Raw genomic sequence first — 26,623 nt, forward strand, 5'->3', positions numbered from 1 at the left:
ATGAGACCAGGAAGAAAATATTTACCCACAGAAAACGTCTTCAAAGATCAACAGGTAATATCTTCGGACAACAGGGAACACCTGATCAGGTCACATTTTACAGAATGGAGAAGAAAAAAAGTACAAGTGGCATCGTAGTTATACAGCCTGGAACAGATTTGCACGGCAGGAAAGTATTTTACACAACAGAGAATATGTCTCAACAGTTCCACAGCAGACAGCACAGTTCCACATCAGACAGGACAGAACTGCAGCAGAGAGCACAGTTCTATAGCAGAGTGCAGAGTTCTTTTCTTCTATTTGTCCATGGAACGTGGACATCGCTGGCTCGGCCAGCATTTATTGCCCAACCTTAATTGCCCTTGTTCCAAAGGCATTTAAGAGTCAAACACATTGCTGTGGGTCTGGAGTCAAATGTAGGCCAGATAAGTTAAGGGCGGCAGATTTCCTTCCCTACAGAACATTAATGAACCAGATGGATACTTACGACAATCGACAATGGTTTCATGGTCATCATTAGAATTTTAATTCCAGATGTTTTATTGAATTCAAGTTCCACCATCTGCCGTGGTGGGATTCGAACTCAGCAGTGAACACAGTTCCAAGCAGACAGCAAAGTTGCACAGCAGGGAAGATATTTAATAAAAAACGGGAAAGCACTTTAAACAGCGCAACACCTTTCAACAAGAGTACACATGCACAGGGAGCTAATTTAGGCAACAGAAAATTCCTTACGAATGTGGGGCATATTTATGCAAGAGAGAATGCGTGGTGATTCATAAATGGTGAGTCACTCCATGCTCCTTTGCCTTCCTATCGTCGTGTGTGCGGACAGTCTCTGACTGCTCTTCTATGTCGTCCTCTGTCTGTCTGTTACATTCTTGGGAGTGTTGCAAAGTGGAATTGTGTCGCCAGGGGGAGCCGCCGAATTCGTGAGCTCTTGTTCAACCACAAAACAGGAATGAATGTTGCGCAAACGCAACAAGACGTAGCAGGAAATCATCAGCAAGTAGCAGAGTGGCGCAGCGGAAGCGTGCTGGGCCCATAACCCAGAGGTCGATGGATCGAAACCATTCTCTGCTATTTATGTTTTCATTAAAAGCAGAAAAAATATTTGGCCTCTCCCCACAAATATATCTGATATTTCTTTACCGTACACAGGAATTTTAATCGGCTGCTCGCTTCCAGTAACCACTTCAGTCTGCAACAAACCTCTGTCATGTTTTTTATTCACACAAGAACACAAACCGCAAATGCGGCAAACATAAACAAGCCTAGATTTCCTCTCATCCCATTTCTCCCAAAGAGCTGACACAGGCATGATGGTCCGAGTGGCCTTCTCTTGTTCTCTAACACGCTATAATTGCCTGAAGAGCAAAAGCTATTCCCTTAAATGGAAAAACTGTATATAATGAAGTTTATACGTATAAGCTGCAGTATGTCCGATCTACCGGACACCCTGCAGTAATTCACCATGCTAAGTTGGACAACAGTGTCCTCCCTTCGACATGTCCCATCGAGAGTATCAGCATAGCAGAGACAGCATCGCGTGAAAGACACAGTTAATCAATATTTGGACAGGTTCCTTCTTAATCGCTAACTCAAAACAAGGAATTCTGACCCCCAAATCATCATGAACCAAGAACGTGAAGTTTCATTCCCTCGGGCTTGCATTCTACATATTGTACTAAATAATTCTTTGAGTGTCTGATTGTTTCCAGTCTTGTTTTATCTGTTAATCGCCGATCGAATTTTAACGAGTTCAGTTTATCGCTCATTCCCTCCTTATCGGACTTGCTTAAGGTGAAAACTGTAGCATGTGTGTGACCATTCTCCTCGAACTGAATGCCTGCCTCTAACATATTGTGAGGTTTTTAGATGTTCATTTACTGTCCGATTATTAATTAATTCTCCTTCGCTACTCGTTAGTGAATTTAGTAAACACCTTTTGTCTTGTGGTTCAGTCTGCAGGGTAGAGGGCAGGAGAGATTCAATGGCAAAAGAATTGGTGCTGCAAGGCTACAGGGAATGGTAAAGGAACAAGTAACAAAAACCAGAGATGAGTCTAAAGGAGTGTGAATGGAGGAATGATGAACAGCTGCCATCCGAAAGCATAAACAAGAGAAAAATGAGATTAAACCCAAACGTGCAAAGAAAAAGGAACCAGAATGGGGAAGAGCTTACAGGCATAAGAATATTAGAGATAGGAGCAAGAGGATCCTTTCAGCCCCTCGAGTCTACTCTGTCATAAATAAGACCATGGCTGATCTGATTATGGCCTCAACTCCACTTTCCTGCCTGTCTCCCTCATTCGTTGATTTCCTCGTAAAATCTGTCTATTTCACTCTGGAATATATTCAATGATCCAGCCTCCGCTGCTCTCTGGGAATGGGAATTCCAAGGACTAACAATCATCTGAGTGAAGAAATGCCTCCTCATCTCCATCTTGAATGGGAGATCCCTTATTTTTAAAACTCTGCCCTTCTAGTTCACACTGCAAGTGTAATTCTCAGCTCAATCAGGATTGCTTAGAAAGGATCATTCTCTGCCATTTCTGCTGACTCCAGCATGATGCCACAACCAAACACATCTTCCCCTCATCCCAGAATTCTGTGGGGACCTTTCCCTCCGGGACAACCTGGTCCATTCCTCCATCACTCCAAACACCTCAGCCTCCTCCCATGGAACCTTCCCATGCGAGCGCAGAAGGTGCAACACCTGCCCCTTTACCTCCGCCCTCCTCACCATCCAAAGGCCCAAACAATCCTTTCAGATGAAGGAGCGCTTCACTTGCACTTCCTTCAATTTGGGCAACTGCGTTCGCTGCTTCCATTACAGTCTCCTTTACATTGGAGAGACCAAACGTAGGCTGGGTGACCGCTTTGTGGAGCACCTTCAGTCTGTCCACAAGCATGACCCAGACCTTCCTGTTGCTTGCCATTTTAACATCCCATCCTGCTCTCATGCCCACATGTCCATCCTTGGCCTGCTGCAATGTTCCAGTGAAACCCAACACAAAGTGAAGGAGCAGCACCTCATCTTCCAAGTAGGCACTTTACAGCCTTCCAGACTTAACATTGAGTTCAGCAACTTCAGACCATGAACTCTCTCCTGCAAGGGATTTGTTCTATCAGTCACTTTCTGGGATTGTAAGTGAATTTGCGACTCTTTCTGAATCTCTTAAAGGTGATGTGTGTGAACATACGAATTGGGAGCATGAAGAGACCACTCAGTCCCTCAAACCTGCTCGATATTCATGAAGATAATGGCTTATCTGGTTTTAGCCTCAACTCCAAATTCCATTCTACCCCCAATAACCTTTCACCCCTTTGCTTATCAAGCATCTATCTACCTTTGCCTTAAAACTATTTAACTACTGCATGTTACTTTGAGTGTGTGTTTGACTCTTTATCAGACAGTGCTATTGCATGTGAATGTGGAAATCATTCTGAAACTGAAATCTCTGGTATTGCATGGGAATGCAGCAATCAGTCTGCATCTATTATTCTCTGGAGCTGTGTATGAGTTTGGCAGGCATTCGGATCTATCACTAGGATATATATATATATAAAGCTCTCGTACTGTGAGTGAATTGATATTCACTCTAGTTCAGTCAATTGCATTCTATGTCTGTGATGCTATGTCAGTGTGGGAATCATATGTGTCTTTCAGTTCCTCGTGCTTTTTGTAAGTATGGGATTAATTCTCTATCTGTCAATGGGATTACTTCTGTATCTATAATTACCTGGTACTGTATGGAATTGTGGGATTCATTTATTGCTTTTCAGTCACGTGTGTGTGTGTCTGTGTGTGTGGTCTTCCATTTGTATCAGTCAGCACCAGATAGCATATGTGAGTCTTGGACTCTCTCTAAATCTATCAGTGGTACAATTGGCGTGTCATCAGCAGTGGTGGCTTGGTATTGCTGCTGATCGAGAGTAATATTCCGGGGTTTTGAATCTCACCACAATAAATGGCGAAACCTGCTCTGGTACCTAAACTTCATTGTGTTGTATGGCACTTACACTGTGCTAAATGGGATATATTTCAAACAGGCCATTAACAATGTGCACGATTTTAAAATGGCAGCATGCCACTCAGTTCTATGAAACGAATAAAACCGAATAAACCACTTAGCATCAACTGGAATCCCTGTCAATCCTTAATAACGTTTTGGCACTAGTCAAGCAACAGCCTCACATAGTCATACTCATGGGAACATTACTGATAATCTCCCAGATACCACCACCACTGAAAGGACAGATCACCAGCAGATATAACAGTTGCCCTGGGAGTCCTCAAAATCGATTCCAGTCTCACCGCATCTGGTCAACCATGGTCAAGGAAACCCCTTGCAGATTAAACATAGTGACGCCCACTATCCACTCTTCAGCTCATGAAGCAATACTCGTCCACGTTGAACACCACTTGGAGGACGCACTGAGGATGGCAAGGGCACAGAACGCAAGCTGGGTGGGTCCATCACCAAAAATATCCTTGTAGCACCACCGCAGACCGTGTCTGCAGCAGATGGTGAGGAGAAAAACATTGTTGAACTCATCCTCAACGACCTGCCTGTGGCAGGTGTATCTGTCCATGGCAGGAGCGGTAGGAGTAAACACCGCACAGTCCCGATGGAGATGAAGACACATCTTTACATCGAGGATACACTCCATTTTGTTGCGTGGTACTACCACCCTGCTAAATGGCATATATTTCAAACAGATCTAACACCTCTAGTCTTGGCATCCATGAGGTGCTGTGGGTCATCAGCTGCAGAATTGTACTTAGCCACAATCTGTAACCACATGGCCCGGCATATTCTCCACTCTACCCTTACCATCAAGTCAAGGGATCAACCCTGGTTTAATGAAGAGGGCAGGAGGGCATTCCAAGAACAGCACCAGACATAACTACAACTGAGGTGTCAACCTGCTGAAGCCACAAAACAAGACTAATTTCGTGCCAAACAACATAAGCAGCAAGTGGTAGTCCGAGTTGAGCAATTCCACAACCAACGGGTCAGATCTAACTGTGCAGTCCTGCCACATTCAGTCATGAATGGAGGCTTCACAAATAGCCCCATTGTCAAACTTTGAGGAGCCCGGCACATCAGTGCAAAAGATAAGGCTGAAGCATTCGCAACAACCTTCATGCAGATGTGCTGAGTGGCTGATCCATGTCGGCATCGTTCGGAGGTCCCCAGCATCACAGATGCCAATCTTCAGTTAATTTGATTCACTCCACATGATACGAAGAAACGTCTGAAGGCACTGGGCACTGCAAAGGCTATGAGCCCTGACAATATTCCAGCAATAGCACTGTAGGCATGTGATCCAGAACTTGCTGCGCCCCTGGCCAAACTGTTCCAGTATGGCTACACTAGTATCTATCCAGCGATGTTGATAGTTGCCCAGGCCTGTCCTCTATAAAAAAAGCAAGACAGATCCAACCTGGCCAATTACTGCCCCATCAGTCTACTCTCGATCATTACTAAGATGATAGAATGGGTCATCAACAGTGCTAACAAGTGGCACTGGCGCTCAATTTGGATTCCACCGGGGCCACTCAACTCCTGACCTTATTGCAACCTTGGTTCAAACATGAACAGAAGAACTGAACTCCAAAGGGGAGGCGAGATGGATTGCCCTTGACATCAAGGCAGCATTTGACAGAGTGTGGCATCAAGGAGCCTTAGCAACACTGGAGTCAATGGGAATCAGGGGGAAAGCTCTCCGCTGGCTGGAGTCATTTCTAGCACAAAGGAATGTGGTTGTGATCGTTGGAGATCAATCATCTGAGTCCCAGGATATCAGTTATCCAGGGGAATATCCAAGGCCCAATAAACTTCATCTGCTTTAACAATGACTTTTGTCCATCAACTGTGGGAAATGGGCATATTTGCTGATGATTGCACAATAGTCTGCACCATTCGCAACTCCTCAGCTACTGAAGCAGTCCATGTCCAAATACAGCAAGACCTGGACATTAACCAAATTTGGCCTGACAAGTGGAAATTATCATTCGCACCAATGAAGATCCAGGCAACGACCATCTCCAACAAGAAAGAAACTAATCATCGCTCTTTGACATTCAATGGCATTGCCATTGCTGAATTCCCAACTATCAACATCCTGGTGGTTACCATTGACCCGAAACTGAACTGGACTAGGCATATAGATACAGTGGCTACAAGCACAGGTCAGAGGCTAGGAATCCTGCGGCAAGTAACAAACCTCCTTGCTCTCCAAAGCCTACCCACCATCTGTAAGGCACATGTCAAGAGTGTGATGGAATTCTCTCCACTTGCCAGGATGAGTGCAGCTCCAATCGCACTCAAGCAGCTAGACATCACCCAAAACAAAGCAGCCCACTTGATTGGCAACCCATTCAAAAACATTCACTCCATCCACCTCCGATGCACAGTCGCAGCAGTGTGTACCATCTGCAAGATGCACTTCAGAAACTCACCATTCCTCCTGAAACAGCACCGTCCAAACCCACGACAACCAGTTTTTAGAAGGACGCAGCAGGCATATAGGAACCTGGAAATTTCCCTCGAAGCCACTCACCACCCTGACTTGGAAATATACCGCCATTCCTTCACAGTTTCTGGGTCAAAAACCTGAAATTCCTTCCCTTAACAGCACTGTGGGTGTACCTACACCACATGGACTGCAGCGGTTCAAGAAAGCAGCTCACCACCATCTACTCAAGGGAAACTAGGAATGGCTAATAAATGCTGGCCTAGCCAGCGATGCCCACATCCCATGAATGAATATCGGGGAAAAAAAAACAGCTGCCTCTTTCAGCATCTGGCACTGAACGTGTGTTGAGAATTATTGTCTATCTGTCAGTCACTGTCACTCAGTGTATGTGGCTGCGTATGGGATTCATTGTATAACGTTCAGTCTCTGGGATTGTTTACGTTTTGATTCATTCGATGCAAATTTTCAGCTCAGTTACAGACCACTGATGTGGTAGCTATTAAGCAAACAATATTTGTAAGTTATGGCCCAGTGTTAAATGGCTGTCACTGTGAACACATTTGTGAAAGATAATGTATCTTTCAACCTGCTACTCACTTGGGATGCGGGTGTAACTCAGGTTATACTGAACGATTTGATCTGTAACACTGAGTCTGATTCAGAGTGAGAATTTTGATATGGATGTAAAATGGAGATCAGTCTGGAACTGGCACAGTATTCTCAATCTGACATTGAAGATTTAGGATTAGTATGAAAGTTACAGCTCAGTTCATACTCATCGAACTGATATTGTATCTTTTAGTGTCATAAAACTGGAATCAACGTTACAATAACTCCATCTCCTGACAGTGAGCAGCCCTTTCAATGATCCTGTGAGTGGCTCTGAAAAGAGCCTTTGGGTTATTAGGTTAAAGAATGGCCGCTTCACTTGGTCTTCGAGCCCGCAGCGGCGCTGGTTTTCTTGGGCAGCAGCACGGCCTGGATATTAGGCAGCACACCGCCCTGAGCGATGGTCACCCCTCCCAGCAGCTTGTTGAGCTCCTCGTCGTTGCGGACGGCCAGCTGCAGGTGTCTGGGGATGATGCGGGTCTTCTTGTTGTCCCGGGCCGCGTTACCGGCCAGCTCGAGGATTTCAGCCGTCAGATACTCGAGCACAGCAGCCAGATAGACCGGGGCTCCGGCACCCACACGCTCAGCATAGTTGCCCTTTCTCAGGTGCCTGTGAACACGGCCCACCGGGAACTGCAGTCCAGCCCGGGAGGAGCGAGATCTGGCCTTGGAGCGAGCTTTACCGCCGGTCTTTCCTCTTCCAGACATTTCACAATCTCACAAATACTTTCACAGAGAATGAGGAAATCCTCTCACATTCGCTTCTCTTATAGCTTCGGGAGGAATGGTGCTGCGGGCATTGCTGATTGGTCACTTTGTGCTGCGTCTCATAATGTTGTTCATATCACCAATCAGATATCTACTGAACTCACCAATCCGGAGACTCCACGGGCTGAGGGCGGAAAAAAACGGCGCCAAATTTTGATATTTCAACCGATCTCTTTTCAAATTTTAAAAGCCCGCCAAATTTTAAAAAAGAAATGAAAAAGAACAGACTTCTTAGAACATAGTACGAATTGGAAGTTTTAAAAATACGCGTCCCTGATGGGACTATTTCACATTTTATCCAATGTTCCAAATCGCTTTTAGAATCCGTGATCCGGGGATCAATTTCGATCCTTTATGAAACCCTGTCAGCAGCCGCAGAAAGTCCCATTTACATCGTTCTGCAAACGGACGGTATATTGTAGATATTTATGACAGACAAAATTGAACATTTTTGCCAGTGTCGAGACTGAAGATTGCAGCACAACCGGGGCTGATAGGAAATGAACTGATCGATTATTCACGCATTTGCGTTCTCTACACTCTCTCGAAAACCATGGAAAGGGGTCGAATATTAACGCGTCTTAAAACAAATCGCCGAGGGTAATCGGCAAGTCATTAATTGATGAGGCATTATTAACCTGACTCAATAATTGAACGAGGGTTAAATCTACATTACCGAGAATTGCTGTGATTGAAACAAAAAGAAAATAACAATTAGATAATTCAAAATTCTTCACAGTAAAAATCATAACTTTAGAAGTGGAGCAATCGTATAGCTTTTTCAGAGAGATTGTGGGTGGCTCTTAAAAGAGCCGTTGTGTTTCGGGTGTTTTTCAGTCGATTGCGGGGTTTTACTTGGAGCTGGTGTACTTGGTCACCGCCTTTGTCCCTTCCGACACGGCGTGCTTGGCCAGTTCCCCGGGCAGCAGCAGGCGCACGGCGGTCTGGATCTCCCGGGAGCTGATGGTGCTGCGCTTGTTGTAATGGGCCAGGCGGGAAGCCTCACCCGCGATGCGCTCGAAAATATCGTTCACGAACGAGTTCATGATGCTCATGGCCTTGGAGGAGATGCCGGTGTCGGGGTGAACCTGCTTCATCACTTTGTAGATGTAGATGGAGTAACTCTCCTTCCTCGACTTTCGCCGCTTCTTGCCGCCCTTTCCTGCCGGTTTACTCACCGCTTTCTTGGCGCCCTTCTTAGCAACTGGTTTCTTCTTCTCTTCAACCATCTTCAATCTCAATTTCACACAGAAATAAACCAAATCCTGTCCGTCCGCTCATTATATAGACAGTATGACAGATATATGCTAATGAGGAATGGGAGAACAATGATTCTGATTGGACATATTTAAAACAAAATACGTATCCTATTTTTGTGATTTTGTGAATGGATAGATCAATGGACCAATCATATTTAGCTTTCTCCACCAATCATAAGCCTCCTTACTACAATCAGGAAATACATTTTACAAAGCCCCTCTCCAGCCGGAGTTTCTCAGTGTGTAAAGATCCACCAGGAAATGTCGCCTGGTTGTCGGTGCGAGGGACTGTATAGGAATGTGGGGTTCCTTCAGGAATTTTGAGGCTCTGGTAATGTGCGTGATTTACTCACTGTCTGATGCTGTGTGTGAGTGTGGGGTTCCTTCACTGTTTGGAAGGCCGTGGTACAGTGTGCGAGGGCTGGATTTATTCTGTATCTGTGACTTGATGGGACCATGTCTCAATGTTGGATTAATTTGATATCCTGAGGCTCATTGTGCATCTGTCCGTTATTGATGCATGTAAATGAAATAATTCGATTCTTGGGACTACACGCCAGTGCGAAATTAAATCAGTATGTGTTTCTCTCCGCCACGAAAAGTATTGGATTTATTCTGTACCTGTCAGTCTCTGTAACTGTATGTTAATGATTTTTTTTATTTGTCAGTATCTGGCATTGTAGGTCAGAGTTGTATTGATTCGATGTCTTTCAGTCTGTGGTACTATCTCTGAGTCTGAACTTCTCATTCACTGTCAATGTCTGATAATGTGTGTGAATGTGAGATAAACTCTGTAGCTGTCAACATCCGTTGCTGAATGGGAGTGTGAAATTCAGTCTGTATCTGTCAGTCTCTGGTACTGATTCATAGTGTGTGATTCATTCGCAACAGGCCCATCTGTTGCAATTTTTGACAGAAGTAATCCCACTGTCACATAGAGCACCAAAGACTGTTAAATGTATAATTTGCCTCAATGGATAGTATTGGATATGAGTGAGATCAATTCTCTCTCAATCAGTGGCACTGTATGGGAGCTTGCAATTCATTTTGTTTCTGTTGGACTCTGGTACCCTGTGTAAGCGTTGATGCCATTTTGTAACTCAGTGCCGGATGTCTTCAGAAATCAAGGATTCATTTTGTCTCTATTAGTCCCTGGCTCTGAGATTCCTCTGTGTTTCTTAGGTTGTGGTACAGTGTGAATGTCAGATTCATTCTGTATCTCTACATCTCTGGGACAATTTGAGAATCACCCTGTATCTATCAGTGAGTGTGCTTTGTGTGATGTGGGATTCATTCTGTATCTGTCACTCTCTGGCACTGTGGTGAATGTGGGATTTTTTTTTATGTATGTCTTTCAATCTCCAGTACATTGTGACTGTGGAATTCATTCTGTATCTGATAGTCTCTGGCACAGTGTGCATGCTGGGATTCATTCTGTGTTAGTCTCTTTTTTACTGTGCATGTATTGGTCTTCATACTGTATGTCTCAGTGTCTGGTGTTGTGTAAGATTTGCTGAGTAGTCTCTGGTGCTGTATTTTTTTAATTCATGAGATCTGGGCTACGGTGGCTTGACCAGCATTTATTGCCCATCCCTTGTTGCCCTTGAGAAGGTGGTGGTGAGCTGCCTTCTTGAACCATTGCAGTCCATGTGTTGTGGGTGCACCCACAGTGCAGTTAGGAAGGGAGTTCCAGGATTCTGACCCAGCGACAGTGAAGGAAGAGCGATATAATTCCAATTCAGGATGGTGAGTGACTTGACTGTATGTGAGAGAAACAGTTATTGTTTAGTTGTCAGTCTTTAATGCTGCATGTGACTCTGGGATTGATTGTGTATCTGCATCTAATATTTATCTCAGGAATAGTGTTCAAAATGCTAAGTTTAACACATTCAAATATTTAGGAAAGTAGATTTATCATCCCCATCCTTACCTTGTCTGGCTTATATTGGATCCTAGGACCAAGCACAGCAATGAAGTTGACTCTGAACTTCCATCTACAATTGCTGTGTAAACGACGCATTTGTATTCAAAAAGGCAGCTCACCACTACCTACCCCACGGCAATTAGGAATGGGCCCATATCGCATGAATGAATAAAAAAGCTCACATCTCCTACAGTAACCAATTATCACTAACACTCTAGATGATTGTCAGAATTGGGCCTACCTGAAAATATCTCCACTTCAGAGTTAAGTTCACATTTTCATATCAGGCTGACTATCTTTATTTTTAACCGAGCAGTCTTATCAAGTGCCCTTTATATGCATAAATGTTAAAAAGTGTCAGAATTATCAACTGCTCTTTAGACCTGTAATTATATGACCTTGTGTTGTGAGTGAGGAGATTCCCCACTGGGTCGTGCAAAACAGGAATCTGGATGGAAATTAATTCCAATGGAAATCAGGTAGAATACAAGTCTGAATTTCTGATTTACATCCTCAGTAGATCAGGCTTCTCGCTGGGAGTATGAATTTGCAAAGTGGTGTTTAAAACCGTACAAACCACGGTAGATCCCTCCTCATTTGCTAAGGTAAATCCAATGAAAGCAGTTATACTTCAGTCAGAGAATTGAGATGGGTACCAGACACAGCTCAGGGCAACTAAACCTGCTATCAGAGAGTGTAAAGGGTAATGGAGAAGAGGATGGCAGATAAGTAAATCCCAATATGGAGTTATTCATATTGCAGTTGAAACCTCATCAGTAATAAGCGTTGCCTTAGAATAGCTGTGTCTATTAACCTTGGGAAAGGATGGATGTTGAGTGGATATGATCGATGTCTATAAAGAGAAGCAATTGTGTCCATGTGAATAGATAATTTGAGCTCATTGGACAAGAGAGAAATTGAAAAAGAACAGAAGGAAAATTAAACAGGCCTGTGGGGAAGAATATGTCAGTGGGAGCAGCTCAGCTGCTCTCGAATAGAGCTGGCACAGATACTATGGGCCAAATGGCCTCCCTCTGCTGTATCAATTGTGAGATTCTGTTCTATGTATTATGAGTGTAAGTCTGACCTATGTTTAACATAAAATGTGTTTTAACTGGAGTTAATGGAGATGTGGGTTTTAATCAGCTATTATGTCAGAGTTTTGGATTAAAATTCCATTTCTGTGAACACAATCCTGAATGTCTGTATATCATACAATCTGATACATTGGCCAGTGTGTAAGATCTGCTTCATCTAGTTTGTTGATACTCTGAGGTTTGGGGAGTGTTCTGCAATGCATAGTTCAATCTGCAGTCTGGGTACAATATTGGGAGTCATGCAGTATCTTCCAAGCAGGTACTGTTTGCCTGTTCTGTTTGTCATTTAATGTGTATTTAAGGTTCTCCTTTTGTTTTGGTAACACAGTGCCTTGCAATCTGAGGGGGTGTGTAATTATACTCAGCGATTTGCAAAGGTCCCACACAGGAGATTATTACACAAAATTAGAACTTGTGAATGGGGATCAAACATTAGCATGGATCAAGGATTAGTAAATGGACAGAAAACAGTGTAGGAATAAACAGGGCACTTTTGGATTGGTAGGCTCTAACTTACTCTTGATAATACATGACCATCAGTTAGTTACAATATATATTGATGACTTAGATGGGTACTGAATGGAACATATTCAAGTTTGTTGATGATACAAAATTGGGTGGAAAATTAATCTGTGAGAAGGACACAAAAAAGCTGCTAAGGCATTTAGACAGGTTGTCTGAGTTGGCAAGAACATTGCAGATAGAATACAATATGGTGGTGTGAATGTGCCCAGTTTGTAGTGAGAAAAAGAACATGTGTGAATGTGAGAGACTGGAACATGTTTGCACTCAGAGGGAGCTGGGTGTCCTTGTACATGAATTACAGAAAGTTAATCTGCAGGTACAGCAAGCAGATAGGAAGGGAAGTGTTATGTTCACGTTTGTTCCAAAGGATTGGATTATAGGAGTGAAAAATGTTCCAATTATACAGGGCACTGTTGAGACTACACCTGGAGTACTGTGTGCAGTTTGGTCTCCTTACATAAGGAAGGGCATGGTTGCTCTAGAGGGAGGGCAATAATTGTTCACGAGATTGGTTCCTGTAAGAAGTGGATTTTTTTATGAGTAGATAGAGTAGACTAGCTCTATATTCCCTGGAGCTTAGAAGAATGAGCGGTGATCTAAATGAAACATTTTAAACTGTTAAGTGGATTGTCAGGGTAGATGCTGAGAAAATGGTTCTCCTGGCTCTGGAATCTAGAACATGTGGTCACCATCTCAGATCACAGCATTGGCCATTTTGTAATAATATGAGAAGAAATGTCTTCACTGAAATTGTTGGGAATCTCTGGAATTCTCCACCCCAGAGTGATTTGGAAGCTCAGCCATTGAGTATGTTCCAGACAGAGGTCAATAGATTTTGGATGCTCGGGATATAAGGAGAGTGCAGCAAAGTGGAGTTGAGGTAGAACATCAGTCTTAATGAATGTTGGAGTAGGTCGAATGGCCAAATAGCCAACCCCAGCTCCTATTTCTGAAGGTTTTATGCATCAGTCCATCTATTCTGCTCAATGTGAGATTCAGGTTCATTCTGTACCAGTCAGCCTCTGGTTCTATGTGTAAAGGTGGGAGCAATTGTATGTCTGTCAGCACCTCGCACAGGATGTGAATGTGTGATTCAATCTGTATCTGTGATTCATTCTCAATTTGCCATTCTATTAGTATTCAATTTGAATATGTCATTTGTATCTGTCAGCATTCGGTACTGTACATGTGAGAGATTCATTCCATATCTCTCGGACTTTGTAATGTGTGACTGTGGAATTTACTCCATATTTACCACTCCATGATACTGTGAGTGTTTTCTCCTTATGCAACTGCCAGTCTTTGGTAATTGGTGTCTGATTATGTAACCGTGAAGCTTTGATCTGTTTGTGTGAGTGTTTGTGTTTTATGTGATTTTGTAACTATCTTTCACTGTCAGTGCTACTTTATGTCTGTGTCAGATAAATGGAATATTATTCAGACTCAGGAATTTTGAGTGTAGTATTTAGTATGTATCTGCCAGTTTCTGGTACTGGATATGTCGTTGATAATCATTCTGAATCTGTCAGTCACTGCTACTCTGACAGTGTGGGATTCATTGCATATCCTTCAGTTTCTGAGACTGTTTACAAGACTAGGTTCAGTCCATGTTGAAATTTCAGAACAGAAACAGGCCACTGATGCTGTAGGTTTCAATAAAGTAATTGTGAGTTTGACCTAGTATTAAATCCCTTTCTGCGTGAACACACTTGTGAAAGCTCAGGTATCTTTGGATCTAACACTCCATTGCTGTGTAAGTGTAATTCACTTGGTAATAATCAAATTGATACATTTTCATTCAAGCAGCCTGTGAGAATTTTGAACTTGCCTGTTGTGCTCAGTTTGCTCTGTGAGACTGAATACAGTATCTGCCATTCTGATACTCTGAGCTTTTCAGACTGGTATGTGGTCTCTATCTCAGTCTGTACGAATCAAATTGTTATTGTACCTTGAGGTTAAAAGTCTAGGTGAGTTTCAAACTTGAATCTGAGTTTGCAGCTGAGGTTATACTATATTTCAATGGCATTTCAACACTCCACCCTTCTCTCATGCCCACATGTCCGTCCTTGGCCTGCTGCATTGTTCCAGTGAAGCTCAACACAAACTGGAGGAACAGCAGCTCATCTTCTGACTAGGCACTTTACAGCCTTCCGGACTGAACATGGAGTTCAACAATTTTAGATCATGAACTCTCTCCTCCATCCCCACCCCCTTTCCGATCCCCCTTTTTTCCAATAATTTTATATAGATTTTTCTTTTCCCACCTATTTCCATTATTTTTAAATGTATTTCCATCCATTGTTTTATTTCTACCTTTTAGCCTATTTCGATCCCTTCCTCCCACCCCACCCCCACCTAGGGCTATCTGTACCTTGCTCGCCCTGCTTTCTACCCTTAATGTCACCAACTAGCACATTCCTTTGATAATATCACCACCTTCAACACCTCTTTGTCCTTTTGTCTATCTCCTCCCATCACTGGCCCTCTATCCAGCTCTACTTATCCCAACCCCCCCAACCAGCTTTTATTTCACCTCTTTTCTATTTTTCCTTAGTTCATTTGAAGAGTCGTACGGACTCGAAACGTTAAGTGTGTTCTTCTCCGCAGATGCTGTCAGACCTGCTGAGCTTTTCCAGGTATTTTTATTTTTGTTTTGGATTTCCAGCATCCGCAGTTTTTTGCTTTTATTCAAGGCCTTTCTGTTGTTTGCAGGCCCTTAAGGCTGTGCAAGGTTCATCTGGTAAACTTCTACTGCCAATGTGCTTGGAGATTTTAAGTAATTCATTCCCTTTCAATAAGTTCTTAGTGTACCCCTAGATTGCCCCTAATAATTACTGTATCCCTTTATTTCCCCCTAACATCCCCGTTAGCACATCATTTAGATAATATCACTACCGTCAACACCCCTTTGTCCTTTTGTCTCTGACGTCTTTGGCAATCTCTTCTTGGCCTCCACCTATCACTGGCCCCCTATCGAGCTCTACCTGCCCCACCCCCTCAACCAGCTTATATTTCAGCTCATTTCTACATTTTTTAGTTCTGATGAAGGGTCATACGGACTCGAAACGTCAACTGTATCCCTCTCCGCAGATGCTGTCAGACCTGCTGAGTTTTTCCAGGTATTTTTGTTTTTGTTCTAGATTTCCAGCATCCGCAGTATTTTGCTTTTATCAGAAATGTTTATTGTTGCTTTGTGGAGAGAAAGCAGCAATGATTTTCAATAACAGCTTCTTGCCATTCTGTCTCCCTCCTCCCAGGAGGCTGCTGTTTGTTCCCTTCCCCCGGGAGCGGGATCTCTCCATTGGCGGCTGTTTGAAACCATCTTCTTCCAGTCCCAGGCAGAGCTGGGGGAGAGCAGCGCATCACTGCCTTTAACAAACACTTGGATCTGCACTGAGCTGCTGGGACTGACAGAACTCACGGAGCAAGAGCTGGAAAGTGACGTGAGGCTGGATCAAACTATTTGGGGGCCGGTGTCGACACGATGGGCCGAATGTCCTCGTTCTGTGCCGGATATGTTCAATATTTGTGTTTCCGGAATGTGTGCAGCATTCTGCGCATGCGCGCTGCCTTCCCCAGCACTGCCTGTGAGTGGTAGAAGATGGTTTCAAACTGCCGCTAATGCAGAGACACATTTTAAACAGCGGCTGTTTGCTTTCGCTTGAACGGTTAGTCCATGGGAGCGGCAAATAGAAATCTGACCTACACAATAGTCCCTGCTCCGTCACTCAGTCCCACTCCTGGAGCAGTGGATTGTTTCTGGATGGCAGGAAATTGTTGTAACAGGAACAAAGTCCCTGGTGTTTAGCAGCTGAGTGCTGCAGGACTGCAGTGGATTCAGACACTGACCCTGTTTGTCTTACCATTTTTTATTCATTCACGGGATGTTGGCTTCACTGGCTGGGCCAGCATTTATTGCCCATCCCGAGTTGCCTTTGGGAAGGTGGTGGTGAGCTGCCTTCTTGAACCTCTGACTTTGCGGTTGTTCGGAATGATTATTAATTTAATAATTGTTTTGGTTTCTTTGTATCTTCTACTTCACCTCTTCTTAAGTTATAATTAACAATGTTTTTCCTTCTGATATGCAAATACTTGAAAGCAGCAGAATAAATGTTGTGATTCTACAACACAAGGGGAAGTGCAGTCAGCTCCTCACACACAGTAAGTACAGTGTCACTCACAGGGAGCAGAGGTGGCCAAGAGGTTAACTTGGTGGAGTTCTGATCCATTGTACTTTGCAAGCACAGGCACCAAGTCCAATTTTAGTTTATGGTTCACTAGGCTGGTTGGTGAAGGTTTAATCTAAATTGGCAGAGGTTGGTCACCATCTTACAGAAGTACCAGAAAGAACTAAGGACAGACAGGAGGGAGAGTGATGGATAATACTGGAGAAGGAAGCGATGCCATATTAGATAGAGGCAGATTAAGAAGCACTATGAGGAATGCAAAGACCAGTTTACAATGCATGTATGTAAACACACAGTGTGATAAATGAGGTTGATGAGCTTGAAGGACAAATGGCAATGTGGGAATATGATGTAGTGGCAATGAAGGAAACGTGGTTTAAAAAGAGGGAGGACTGGGTGCTGAATATTTACAAATATGGTTTTCAGAAAAAGATCGAGAAGGAAAAAGTGGAGGTGATGGTGGCAGCATTGATCAGGGAATCAGTCTTAGCTGCAATTACATTATTACCAGATAAAACTGAAAGATACAAACTCAGATTCTAGTTTGAAACTCACCCAAATTATTAAACTAAGGGATACTGTATCAAAATGATTAGTACAAATTGAGATACAAATCACAGAGCAATCTGAAAAATCCACACTGTATCAGACTGATAGATGTTGTATTAATTCTATCATTGCAAATTGAGCTCAACAGCCAAGTTTAAAATTCTCACTCAGAAACAGATTGAATGACACAGCGTTAATTTGATTAGTATAAACTGAGTTACACTTGCATAACAATGGAGTTTCACATACAAGAATTACACAAAATGGGATTTCATTTGAGGCCAAACTTGCAAATATTCCATTAAACCAACAACATCAATTGCTTATTCCTGTACTGACATTTCAACATGGAATGAATCTAGATTGGTAAACAGTCCATGAAACTGAAGGTTATGTAATGAATCCCACACTGTCACAGAGCAGCAGAGACTGACAGATTCAGAATCATTATTGAGCACATGTCCATTACCAGACACTGACAAATGCAGTCTGTTACTACACTCACTCACAATACCTGAGCCTGAATGACACCAATCAATCTGACACACACATATGGTACCAAGGAAAGTCAGAAATAATCACAAATTCACAATTAAAGGATGCTACTTACAGACTGATTCTCAGATTTGCATACAGGACTACTGAACTATATTAACATAATCTAAATAATCCCACATTCAGACCCAGCAGCACTCCTGACAGAAACATAACAAATTCCATATTCACCTGCAGCACCAGAGTTTGACAGAAGGATAATCAACATAATTAAGCACACCTAAACTTGCACGCACATGCACACACACACAGTATTACTGTCACAGCACACATTGAGGTTCAGCCCTTTGCGTCTACATCAGGCTTCAAATGAGTGATACATCTAGTGTCATTCCCCACCTTCTGCCCACAACCCTGCACATTCTTCCTTTTCAGATAATAATCCAATTCTCTCCTGTCTACCTTGATTACATCTGCCTCTAGCAGTGTCAGGACCCACTTCTGAGATCTTAACCACTCACTGCATGAAAAAGTTTCTCCAAAAAGTATCCATCGCTTCTGTCAATTACCTTAAATTTGTGCCCTCTGGTCTTTGACCCATCCAGTAGTTGGCACAGTTTTTCTCAATCTGGTGTGTCCAGACTCATCATAATTTTGAATACCTCTATCCTCTCCTCTCAACCTTCACTCCTCTGAGGAAAATGGCCACTACTTCACCAACTAAGTAACTGAAATTCCTTATTCTTCACAATGTGACTCACTTACAGATGCTAAGTGCTACATATAATCATGCGCAGGGCCCTTTTATCTATTGGCAAAAGGAACATGTCCAGGCATTGTGCCTATGTTGAATTAAACAAAAACATGCAGGGCAATAGTCCCCTGGTGAATTCTTCATGACAACACCTCGAACAATTGGAGTCAACTTGCCAACCAATCAGCACCCCTTTTCTCATGCAGTATAACTTCTTCATCTTTTGACTTATTTTAACTCTTTTCATCAAAGATTGAGAGCAACAGAATAAACTCCACATTCATAAAGAACTGGACAAGGGAAGTCCCCAACAAATCCAACACGTTTCCAGGCACTGACACATACAGAATGAAGTCCAAGGCACTCACAGCACCAGAGATACACAGAAACAGAATAAATCACACACTCACTGACAGTGCCAGAGATAGACAACTGCAGAATGAATCGCATGTCTCACACAGTGGAACTGACTGATAGGTACAGAATGAACCTCAAACAGTCCCAGAGATGTAGAGATGGAGAAAGAATCTGAAATTCACACGGTACCACAAACTTACACACACACAAAACATTCATGAACACACGTTCAGAACTTAGGTTTGATAGAGACAAATGAATCCCACAATCGTGCACAGCATCAGGAATTGAGAGTTGCAGAATGAATCTAACACTCGGACAGAGTCCAGGAGCTTGACAGAGACAAAATCAATCTTATTCTCACATATAGTATTGCCACCTGGCAGAATTAAACCAACTCTCACAAACATGCTACTGATTTACAGAATTAATCCCACTCTCAAGAACATTACCACAGACTGTCAGAATTAACCCCACATTCACATGTGGTATCAAAGACTGACAGAATGAATCCTGCTTTCACATACAGTACCACCACCGGACAGAATTAATCTCACTCTCATCTGCCGTACCACAGATAGGCAGAACTAATCTCACTCATACATACAGTACCAAACAGAATGCAGCTGATCAAGCTGGCTAAAGACTTGAGTTTGGTGAGGGGGGAGATGTAAGTGTTAATTTTGTTCTTAAATTTTGCCCTTAAAATCTAATCTAGTCTCTAATTAGGAGTAACTGGAAAGTACTGTGTAAACAGGCTAAATTCTTTCTTTCAGTTCAGACAGAGTAAACTCATTCTCAGCTGTAGGAGTTGATTAGTTAATTAGCTAACTGGTTCAATCTGGTTACTGTTGCCCCAGTTCAGCTTACTATAAATTCAGGGTTCTTTAGTGCAGCCAAGGCAAACTGAGTGAAGACTTGGAGCTCGGTGAGATTGGAGCTCGGTGAGATTGGAGCTCGGTGAGATTGGAGCTCGGTGAGATTGGAGCTCGGTGAGATTGGAGCTCGGTGAGATTGGAGCTCGGTGAGATTGGAGCTCGGTGAGATTGGAGCTCGGTGAGATTGGAGCTCGGTGAGATTGGAGCTCGGTGAGATTGGAGCTCGGTGAAGGGTGGGGTAGGAAAACAGGTAATTGTTCCCTTCTTCTATCCTTCTCACCCCATAGGAATTGGTTCTTGCTCTAATACAGGGAAAGGAGCTAGCTGTTTGCTGAATATCCAGTAAGTGTGTAAGGTTGATTCTATCCCTAAGGTTTAAAATAGTACACAAATTTGTGGTATAGAAAATAAAGTATATAAGAAAGTAACATAAATAACTGAATAACATAAATAAGTAATTATTTAAAACACATTAAGGATGGCATGATAGGTGACGTGTCCAAGCTGCAGCATGTGAGAACTCCTGGATAACATTGTGATCCAGACGAAATGTCTACAGTAAATGTTCGCGGCTGGAGGAAATTCAACTCAGATTCATTGAGCTGCAGACTCTGTGACACATCAGCGAGAGGGGAAGTTTCCTTGATGCTTTATATCAGGAGGCAGTCACACATCTTAGAGTAGGGTCTTCGGATATGGTCAGCGACAGGAGGGTGTGACTGCGAATGAGGCAGGTAATGGGACCCAGAGGGCAGGAGTGTGAGCCTCTGCAATGGTCCAATAGGTTTGATGTTCTCCCAGCTTGTTTGGATGAGGGCAGTGGCTGCAGATTAGATGAGCAAACTGACCATGGCACCGTGGTACAGGAAGCCATTCAAGTTGGGGGAACATTAAAAGGAATGTAGTGGTAGTATGGGGCAGTATATTGAGTGGGAATGGCACTGTTCTCTGTAGCAAAGAGCGAGAGTCCAGACGGCTCTGTTTCCTGACTGGTGCCAGGGTTTGGGACATCCGTTCAGGGCTGGAAAGCAACTTGCAGTGGGAGGCGGAGGATCCAGTGATCATGGTCCATGTAGGGATCAACAACATGGGCAGGATGAGGAAGGAGGCTCTGCATAGTCAGTATGAGGAGCTAGGCACAAAATTAAGCAGCAGAACCTCAAAGGATTATTACCTGAGCCATGTTCAAACTGGTATAGGACAAATAAGATTAGAGAAATGAATGCAAGCCTCAAAGACTGGTGTGGGAGAAGTGGGTTCCAGTTTATGGGCCACTGGCACCAGTTTTGGGTGTTCTTTCAGATTTTTCTGTACCGTTGTGGTCTGCACCTGAACTGTGCTGGGGCTGGTGTCCTCACAAGCTGCATAACTAGGGAAGTAGAGAGGGTTTAAAACTGAATAGTGGAAAGGATCACATTTTCAAAAAGTAGAGACAAGGCAAGAAAGAAAGGTATTAATATGAGAAGTGGTAAACCGACCATGACAGGAAAGGAGAAATAGCATAAATCTAAGGGTAAATCAGCAGATAAGCCTTGTAGCTACAGAAATAATAAAAGGACAAAACTAAAGGTTCTGTTTTCAAACACATGTAGCACTTGAAACGTAACAAATTAACTGATAATATAAATAAATAAGAATGATCTGATAGCCATCAGAGAGGCACGGCTACAGGGTGACATAGTTTGGGACCTGAATATTGAAGGGTGTGTGATATTTAGGAATGAAATATGTCAGGAAAAGGTGTAGGGGTGGCTCTGTTAATTAATGATGGTATTAGCACATTAGAGAGGGATGACCTAAATTCAGAAATCCAGGATGATTAAGGTTTGGGTTGAGACGTGAAATGACAAAGGCAAGAAGTCACTTGTGGGACGGGTGACTATTTACCTGCACGGTAGAACAGAGTATAAAAGAAGAGATCATGGGAGCTTGTCAGACAGGTACAGCAATAATGATGGGGGATTTCAATCTACATATCCACTGGGAAAATCAGATGGACAAACGTAACGTAGATGAGGAGTTCATAGAGTGTTTTTGGGATTCTTTCTTAAAACAGCACATTCTGGAGCCAACCAGAGAGCAGGGTATTCAAGACCTGGTATTGAGTAACGAGACAGGATTAAATAAGAGCCTCATAGTGAAGGTACCTCTAGGTAACAGCGTTCATAATATGATTGAATTTTACACTCATTTTGGATGGAGAAATGAGTGCATCCATGACGAGTATTTTCAACTTAAATGAGGGCATGAAAGCAAAGTGAGCTAAAGTGAACCTCACCCCCACATTCCTGTCTGCCCCCGATAGCCTTTCACCCCCTTGATAACTGACAATCCATACAGCTCTACCGTTAAAATATTCAAAGACTGCGTCCACTGCCTTTTGAGGAAGAGAGTTCCAAGAATCACTGCGCTCAGAGAAATAAATGCTCCTCATCAATGTCTTAAATGTGTGACCCCTTATTTTTAAACAATGACCCCCTAGTTCTAGCTTCTCCCACAAGAGGAAACATCATCTCCACATTCAACCTGTTAAGACTCTTCAGGGTCTTAAAGGTTTCAATCTAATCCCCTCTTACTCTTCTAAATTCCAGTCACAAAGATAGGCTAACCCGTCTAATCTTTCTTCATAAGACAACCGGCCCATTCCTGGTTTTAGTCTAATAAATATTCCCTGAACTGCTTAGAACACATTTAAATGTTTCCTTTAAATAAAGAGACCAATACTGTACACAGGACTCCAGATGTGGTCTCACCAGTGCCCTGTATAACTGATGTAGAACCTCCCTCTTTTTGAAATCAATTCCCCTCACAATAAATGTTAACATTCTGTTAGTTCTCCTAATTAACTACTGTACATGCATTCTAACCTTTTGTGATTTATGCTCTAGCACACCCAAATCCCTCTGAATCGCAGAGCTCTGCAATATCTCACCATTTAGGTAAGGAGCTTCATTTTTATTCTTCCTGCCAAAATGAACAATTTCACATTTCCCCACGTTATACTCCATTTGCCAGAGCTTTGCCCACTCAAACATTCTATGTCCCTTTGTAGCCTCTTTAAGTCCTCTTCACAATTTACTTTCTACCTATCGTTGTGCCATCATTAAATTTAGTAACCATTCCTTCAGTCCCTTCATCGAGTCATTTATATACATTATAAAAAGTTGAGGGCCCAGCAATGATTTGATGGCCGGCACGGGCAAGATGGGCTGAAGAGCCTGTTTCTGTGCTAGTTAACTCAATGACACTGATCCCTCTGGCACACTACTCACCATATCCTGCCAACCAAAAAAGGACCCATTTATGTCAACTCTCTGCTTCTTATCAGCTCACCAATCTTCCATCCATGCCAATATGTTAGCCCCTACACTGTGGTCTTTTTATTTTCCACAATTACCTTTGATGTGGAGCTTTAGCAAATGCCTTCTGGAAATCTAAGTACAGTGCATCCACCGGTTCCCCTTTATCCACTGCACATGTGACTCCATCAAAGAACTCCAATAAATTGGTGAAATATGATTTTCCTATCACAAAGCCATGTTGACTCTGCCAGATTGCCTTGAATTTTTCTAAGTGCCCTGCTATCTTTAATAATAGCTTGTAACATTTTGCCTATGACAGATGTTCGGCTAACTGGCCTTTAGCTTTCTAATTTCTGTCTCCCTCCCTTTTTTAATGAAGGAGTTACGTTCGCTATTTTCCAATCTAATTGAACCTTCCCCATATCTGGGGAATTTTGAAAATTAAAACAAACGCACCAACAATCTCACTAGCCACTTCTTTCAAGAATTTGGGGTGAAATCCATCCAGACCTGGGGATTTCACAGCCCGACGCCCCAACAATTTTCTCAATATCACTTCCATGGTGATTGTAATTTTCCACGAGTTCCTCCCTCTCTTCCATTTCCTGATTTACAGCTTTTTCCAGGGTATTACTTGTGTCATCTATGGTGAAGACTGAAGCACGATACCTGTTTAGTTCATCCGCCATCTCCCTATTTTGCATTTTCAATTCCTGAAATGCTCTTACTATAGGACTAACTCATTTCTTATTTAAACATCTACATAACCTCCCTTTGGAATTGTTGCTTCTGATTGGAATGCATGTATTTTGTGTATTCTGAAATATCCCTTTAAATATCTGCCACTGCCTATCCCTCGGCCATGATCTTATTGAATGGCGGAACAGGCTCGAGCTGCTGAGGGGCCTACTCCTGCTCCTGGTTCGTATGTTCATATCTATTTTAGTACCACCGACTGAAAGAATTAATCCCACTCTCACACACAGCACCACCGAATGACTGAATTAATCCCACTCTCACATACAGCACCACCGAATGACTGAATTAATCCCACTCTCACATATAGCATCACCGAATGACTGAATTAATCCCACTCTCACAGACAGCACCACCGAATGACTGAATTAATCCCACTCTCTCACACAGCACCACCGAATGACTGAATTAATCCCACTCTCACAGACAGTATCACTGACAGAATTAATCCCACAGTCACATACAGTATCACTGACTGACTGAAGTAATCTCACATTCAGCACTGAAGACAAACAGATGCAGAATATGTTCAAAAGACTCCCAGATATTGACAATGACTCACATTCCCATTCAATACCAGAAACTGACAGATACAGACTGAATTCCACACTCACCTTGCGGATCAGCACTAATCTCACATTCAAACACAGTCCCAGGCTCTGAAAGTGAATGAAAAGTGCACACTCGGATAGTAGCACAGGCTGAAAGATATACAATCAATGCTACACTGATCTACAGTGTCAGAGACTGAGAAACACGGTGTGAATCTCATTTGTAGTTCAATAAACTGACAGGTACAGAATAAATCCTGCACTCATATTTAAGCCGCAGGTGACAGATACGGAGTTCATCCAAAATTGCATATATTCCCAAATTGAGAATGGATCCCCCGCTCACTCACATTCATCCTGAACTGACAGACGCACAATGAGTTTTAAACACTCCCAAAGACAGGTACAGAATAAATTCTACACTCTCACGACGTACCACAGCCTCAACCCACTACCACTCACACACACATACTCACACAATATCCCAGTGAGTAATTCGCACACGTTAAAAGAGTTCCAGGAGGAATCCCGCTTTTCCGTTCAGTCCCTCTGTGGAGAAGGGCCCCTCGCACGAACAACCAGACGACAATTCCCGGTGTATCTTCACAAACTGGGACTGGAGAGAATCCTGATAAAATTTATTTCCTGATTGTAGTAAAAGGGATAATGATTGGTGGAGAAGTCGAAATTTGATTGGTGTCTTTAAATATGCAATCAGAGAAAAGTACAAAATAAGTGGCTGTTGTATTTTTTTAAATGTCCAATCAGAATCATTGTTTCCCCATTCCTCATTAGCATAGGTCTGTCAGACTGTCTATTTAATTGGCGCTCGGAAGGGGTTTGTTTTATTCTGTGTTTGAAAGTGACGATGGTTGATGAGAAGAAACCCCCCAAGAAGGGAGCCAAGAAAGCCTTAAAGAAACCGGTAGCGAAGGGCGGCAAGAAGCGGCGAAAGTCGAGGAAGGAGAGTTACGCCATCTACATCTACAAAGTGATGAAGCAGGTTCACCCCGACACCGGCATCTCCTCCAAGGCCATGAGCATCATGAACTCGTTCGTGAGCGATATTTTCGAGCGCATCGCGGGTGAGGCTTCCCGCCTGGCCCATTACAACAAGCGCAGCACCATCAGCTCCCGGGAGATCCAGACCGCCGTGCGCCTGCTGCTGCCCGGGGAACTGGCCAAGCACGCCGTGTCGGAAGGGACAAAGGCGGTGACCAAGTACACCAGCTCCAAGTAAAACCCCAGAACTGATTCAAAACACAACGGCTCTTTTAAGAGCCACCCACAATCACTCTGAAAAAGCTATATCATTACATTACTTCTAAATTTATGTTTTAGCTATGAAGCATTTCGAATTGTGAAATTGTTATTTTGATCACGTTTCAATCAGAGATTCTCGGTAATGTAGTTTTAAAACAAAAACAGAATTACCTGGAAAAACTCAGCAGGTCTGTCAGCATCGGTGGAGAAGAAATCAGTTAAAGTTTCGAGTCTTCGGCAGAACTGAACACACTCGACCTCTCCCTCACGTGAATGTAGATTTAATTCTCGTTCAATTGTTGGGTCTCGTTAATGATGCCCCATAAATTAATGACTTGCCGCTCACCCTCTGCGCTTTGTTTTAAGACGCGTCATATTCGACCCCTTTCCCTGGTTTTGGAGAGAGAGCGAATAGAACGTAAATGATTCAGTTTCCAATTTGGTTCAAGTTTGGCCTCCATAATCGATCAGTTCATTTCCTGTAAGCACCGGTTGTGTAGCAACCTTCAGTCTAAACACTGGCAAATTTACTCCAAGTATGTTCAATTTTGGCTGTCACAAATATCTACAATATACCGTCTATCAGCAGAACGATGTAAATGGCACTTTCAGCCGGCTGCTTAGTAGGTTTCATGACGGATCGAGATTATCTCGAATTGATGCCGGATTCTTAAAGCGGATCTGGAATTTAGGATAAAATGTGAAATAGTCCCATCAGGGAAGGACATTTGTAAAACTTTGTCATCAGACCGTGTTCACTATTAACTGGATTTTCTATATGAAATGTATTTCTTGTTTTATAAATATATCGGAGGTAATTTCGATGTCGAATAAAAAACAAACATTCCATAAGTTTGCGCC

The 26,623-nt window shown here is 42.9% G+C and overlaps 3 protein-coding genes and 1 non-coding gene across 5 annotated transcripts in view; 3 read left to right on the forward strand and 1 right to left on the reverse strand.

The window, feature by feature from the left end:
• The window catches only part of LOC144670298 (uncharacterized), a 940,207-nt gene that overhangs the window by 682,567 nt on the left and 231,017 nt on the right, over window positions 1-26,623 (forward strand). The gene's annotated exons all lie outside the window — the stretch shown is intronic.
• Window positions 1,012-1,083, forward strand: trnam-cau (transfer RNA methionine (anticodon CAU)). Its single transcript has one exon. It is a non-coding gene; the product is annotated as a tRNA-Met (tRNA).
• LOC144670372 (histone H2B-like) lies at window positions 8,541-9,101 on the reverse strand. Its single transcript, XM_078532851.1, has one exon. It carries the CDS (start codon window positions 9,092-9,094, stop codon window positions 8,717-8,719), a length of 378 nt encoding a protein of 125 aa, XP_078388977.1. The 5' UTR covers window positions 9,095-9,101; the 3' UTR covers window positions 8,541-8,716.
• Window positions 16,292-25,747, forward strand: LOC144670398 (histone H2B-like). Its single transcript, XM_078532882.1, has 3 exons — window positions 16,292-16,346; window positions 16,763-16,831; window positions 25,300-25,747. The coding sequence occupies exons 1-3, from the start codon at window positions 16,292-16,294 to the stop codon at window positions 25,737-25,739; spliced, it is 564 nt and encodes a 187-aa protein (XP_078389008.1). The 3' UTR covers window positions 25,740-25,747.

This window comes from Cetorhinus maximus, chromosome 31, assembly GCF_964194155.1.
Source record: "Cetorhinus maximus chromosome 31, sCetMax3.hap1.1, whole genome shotgun sequence".
NCBI classification, from domain to species: domain Eukaryota; kingdom Metazoa; phylum Chordata; class Chondrichthyes; order Lamniformes; family Cetorhinidae; genus Cetorhinus; species Cetorhinus maximus.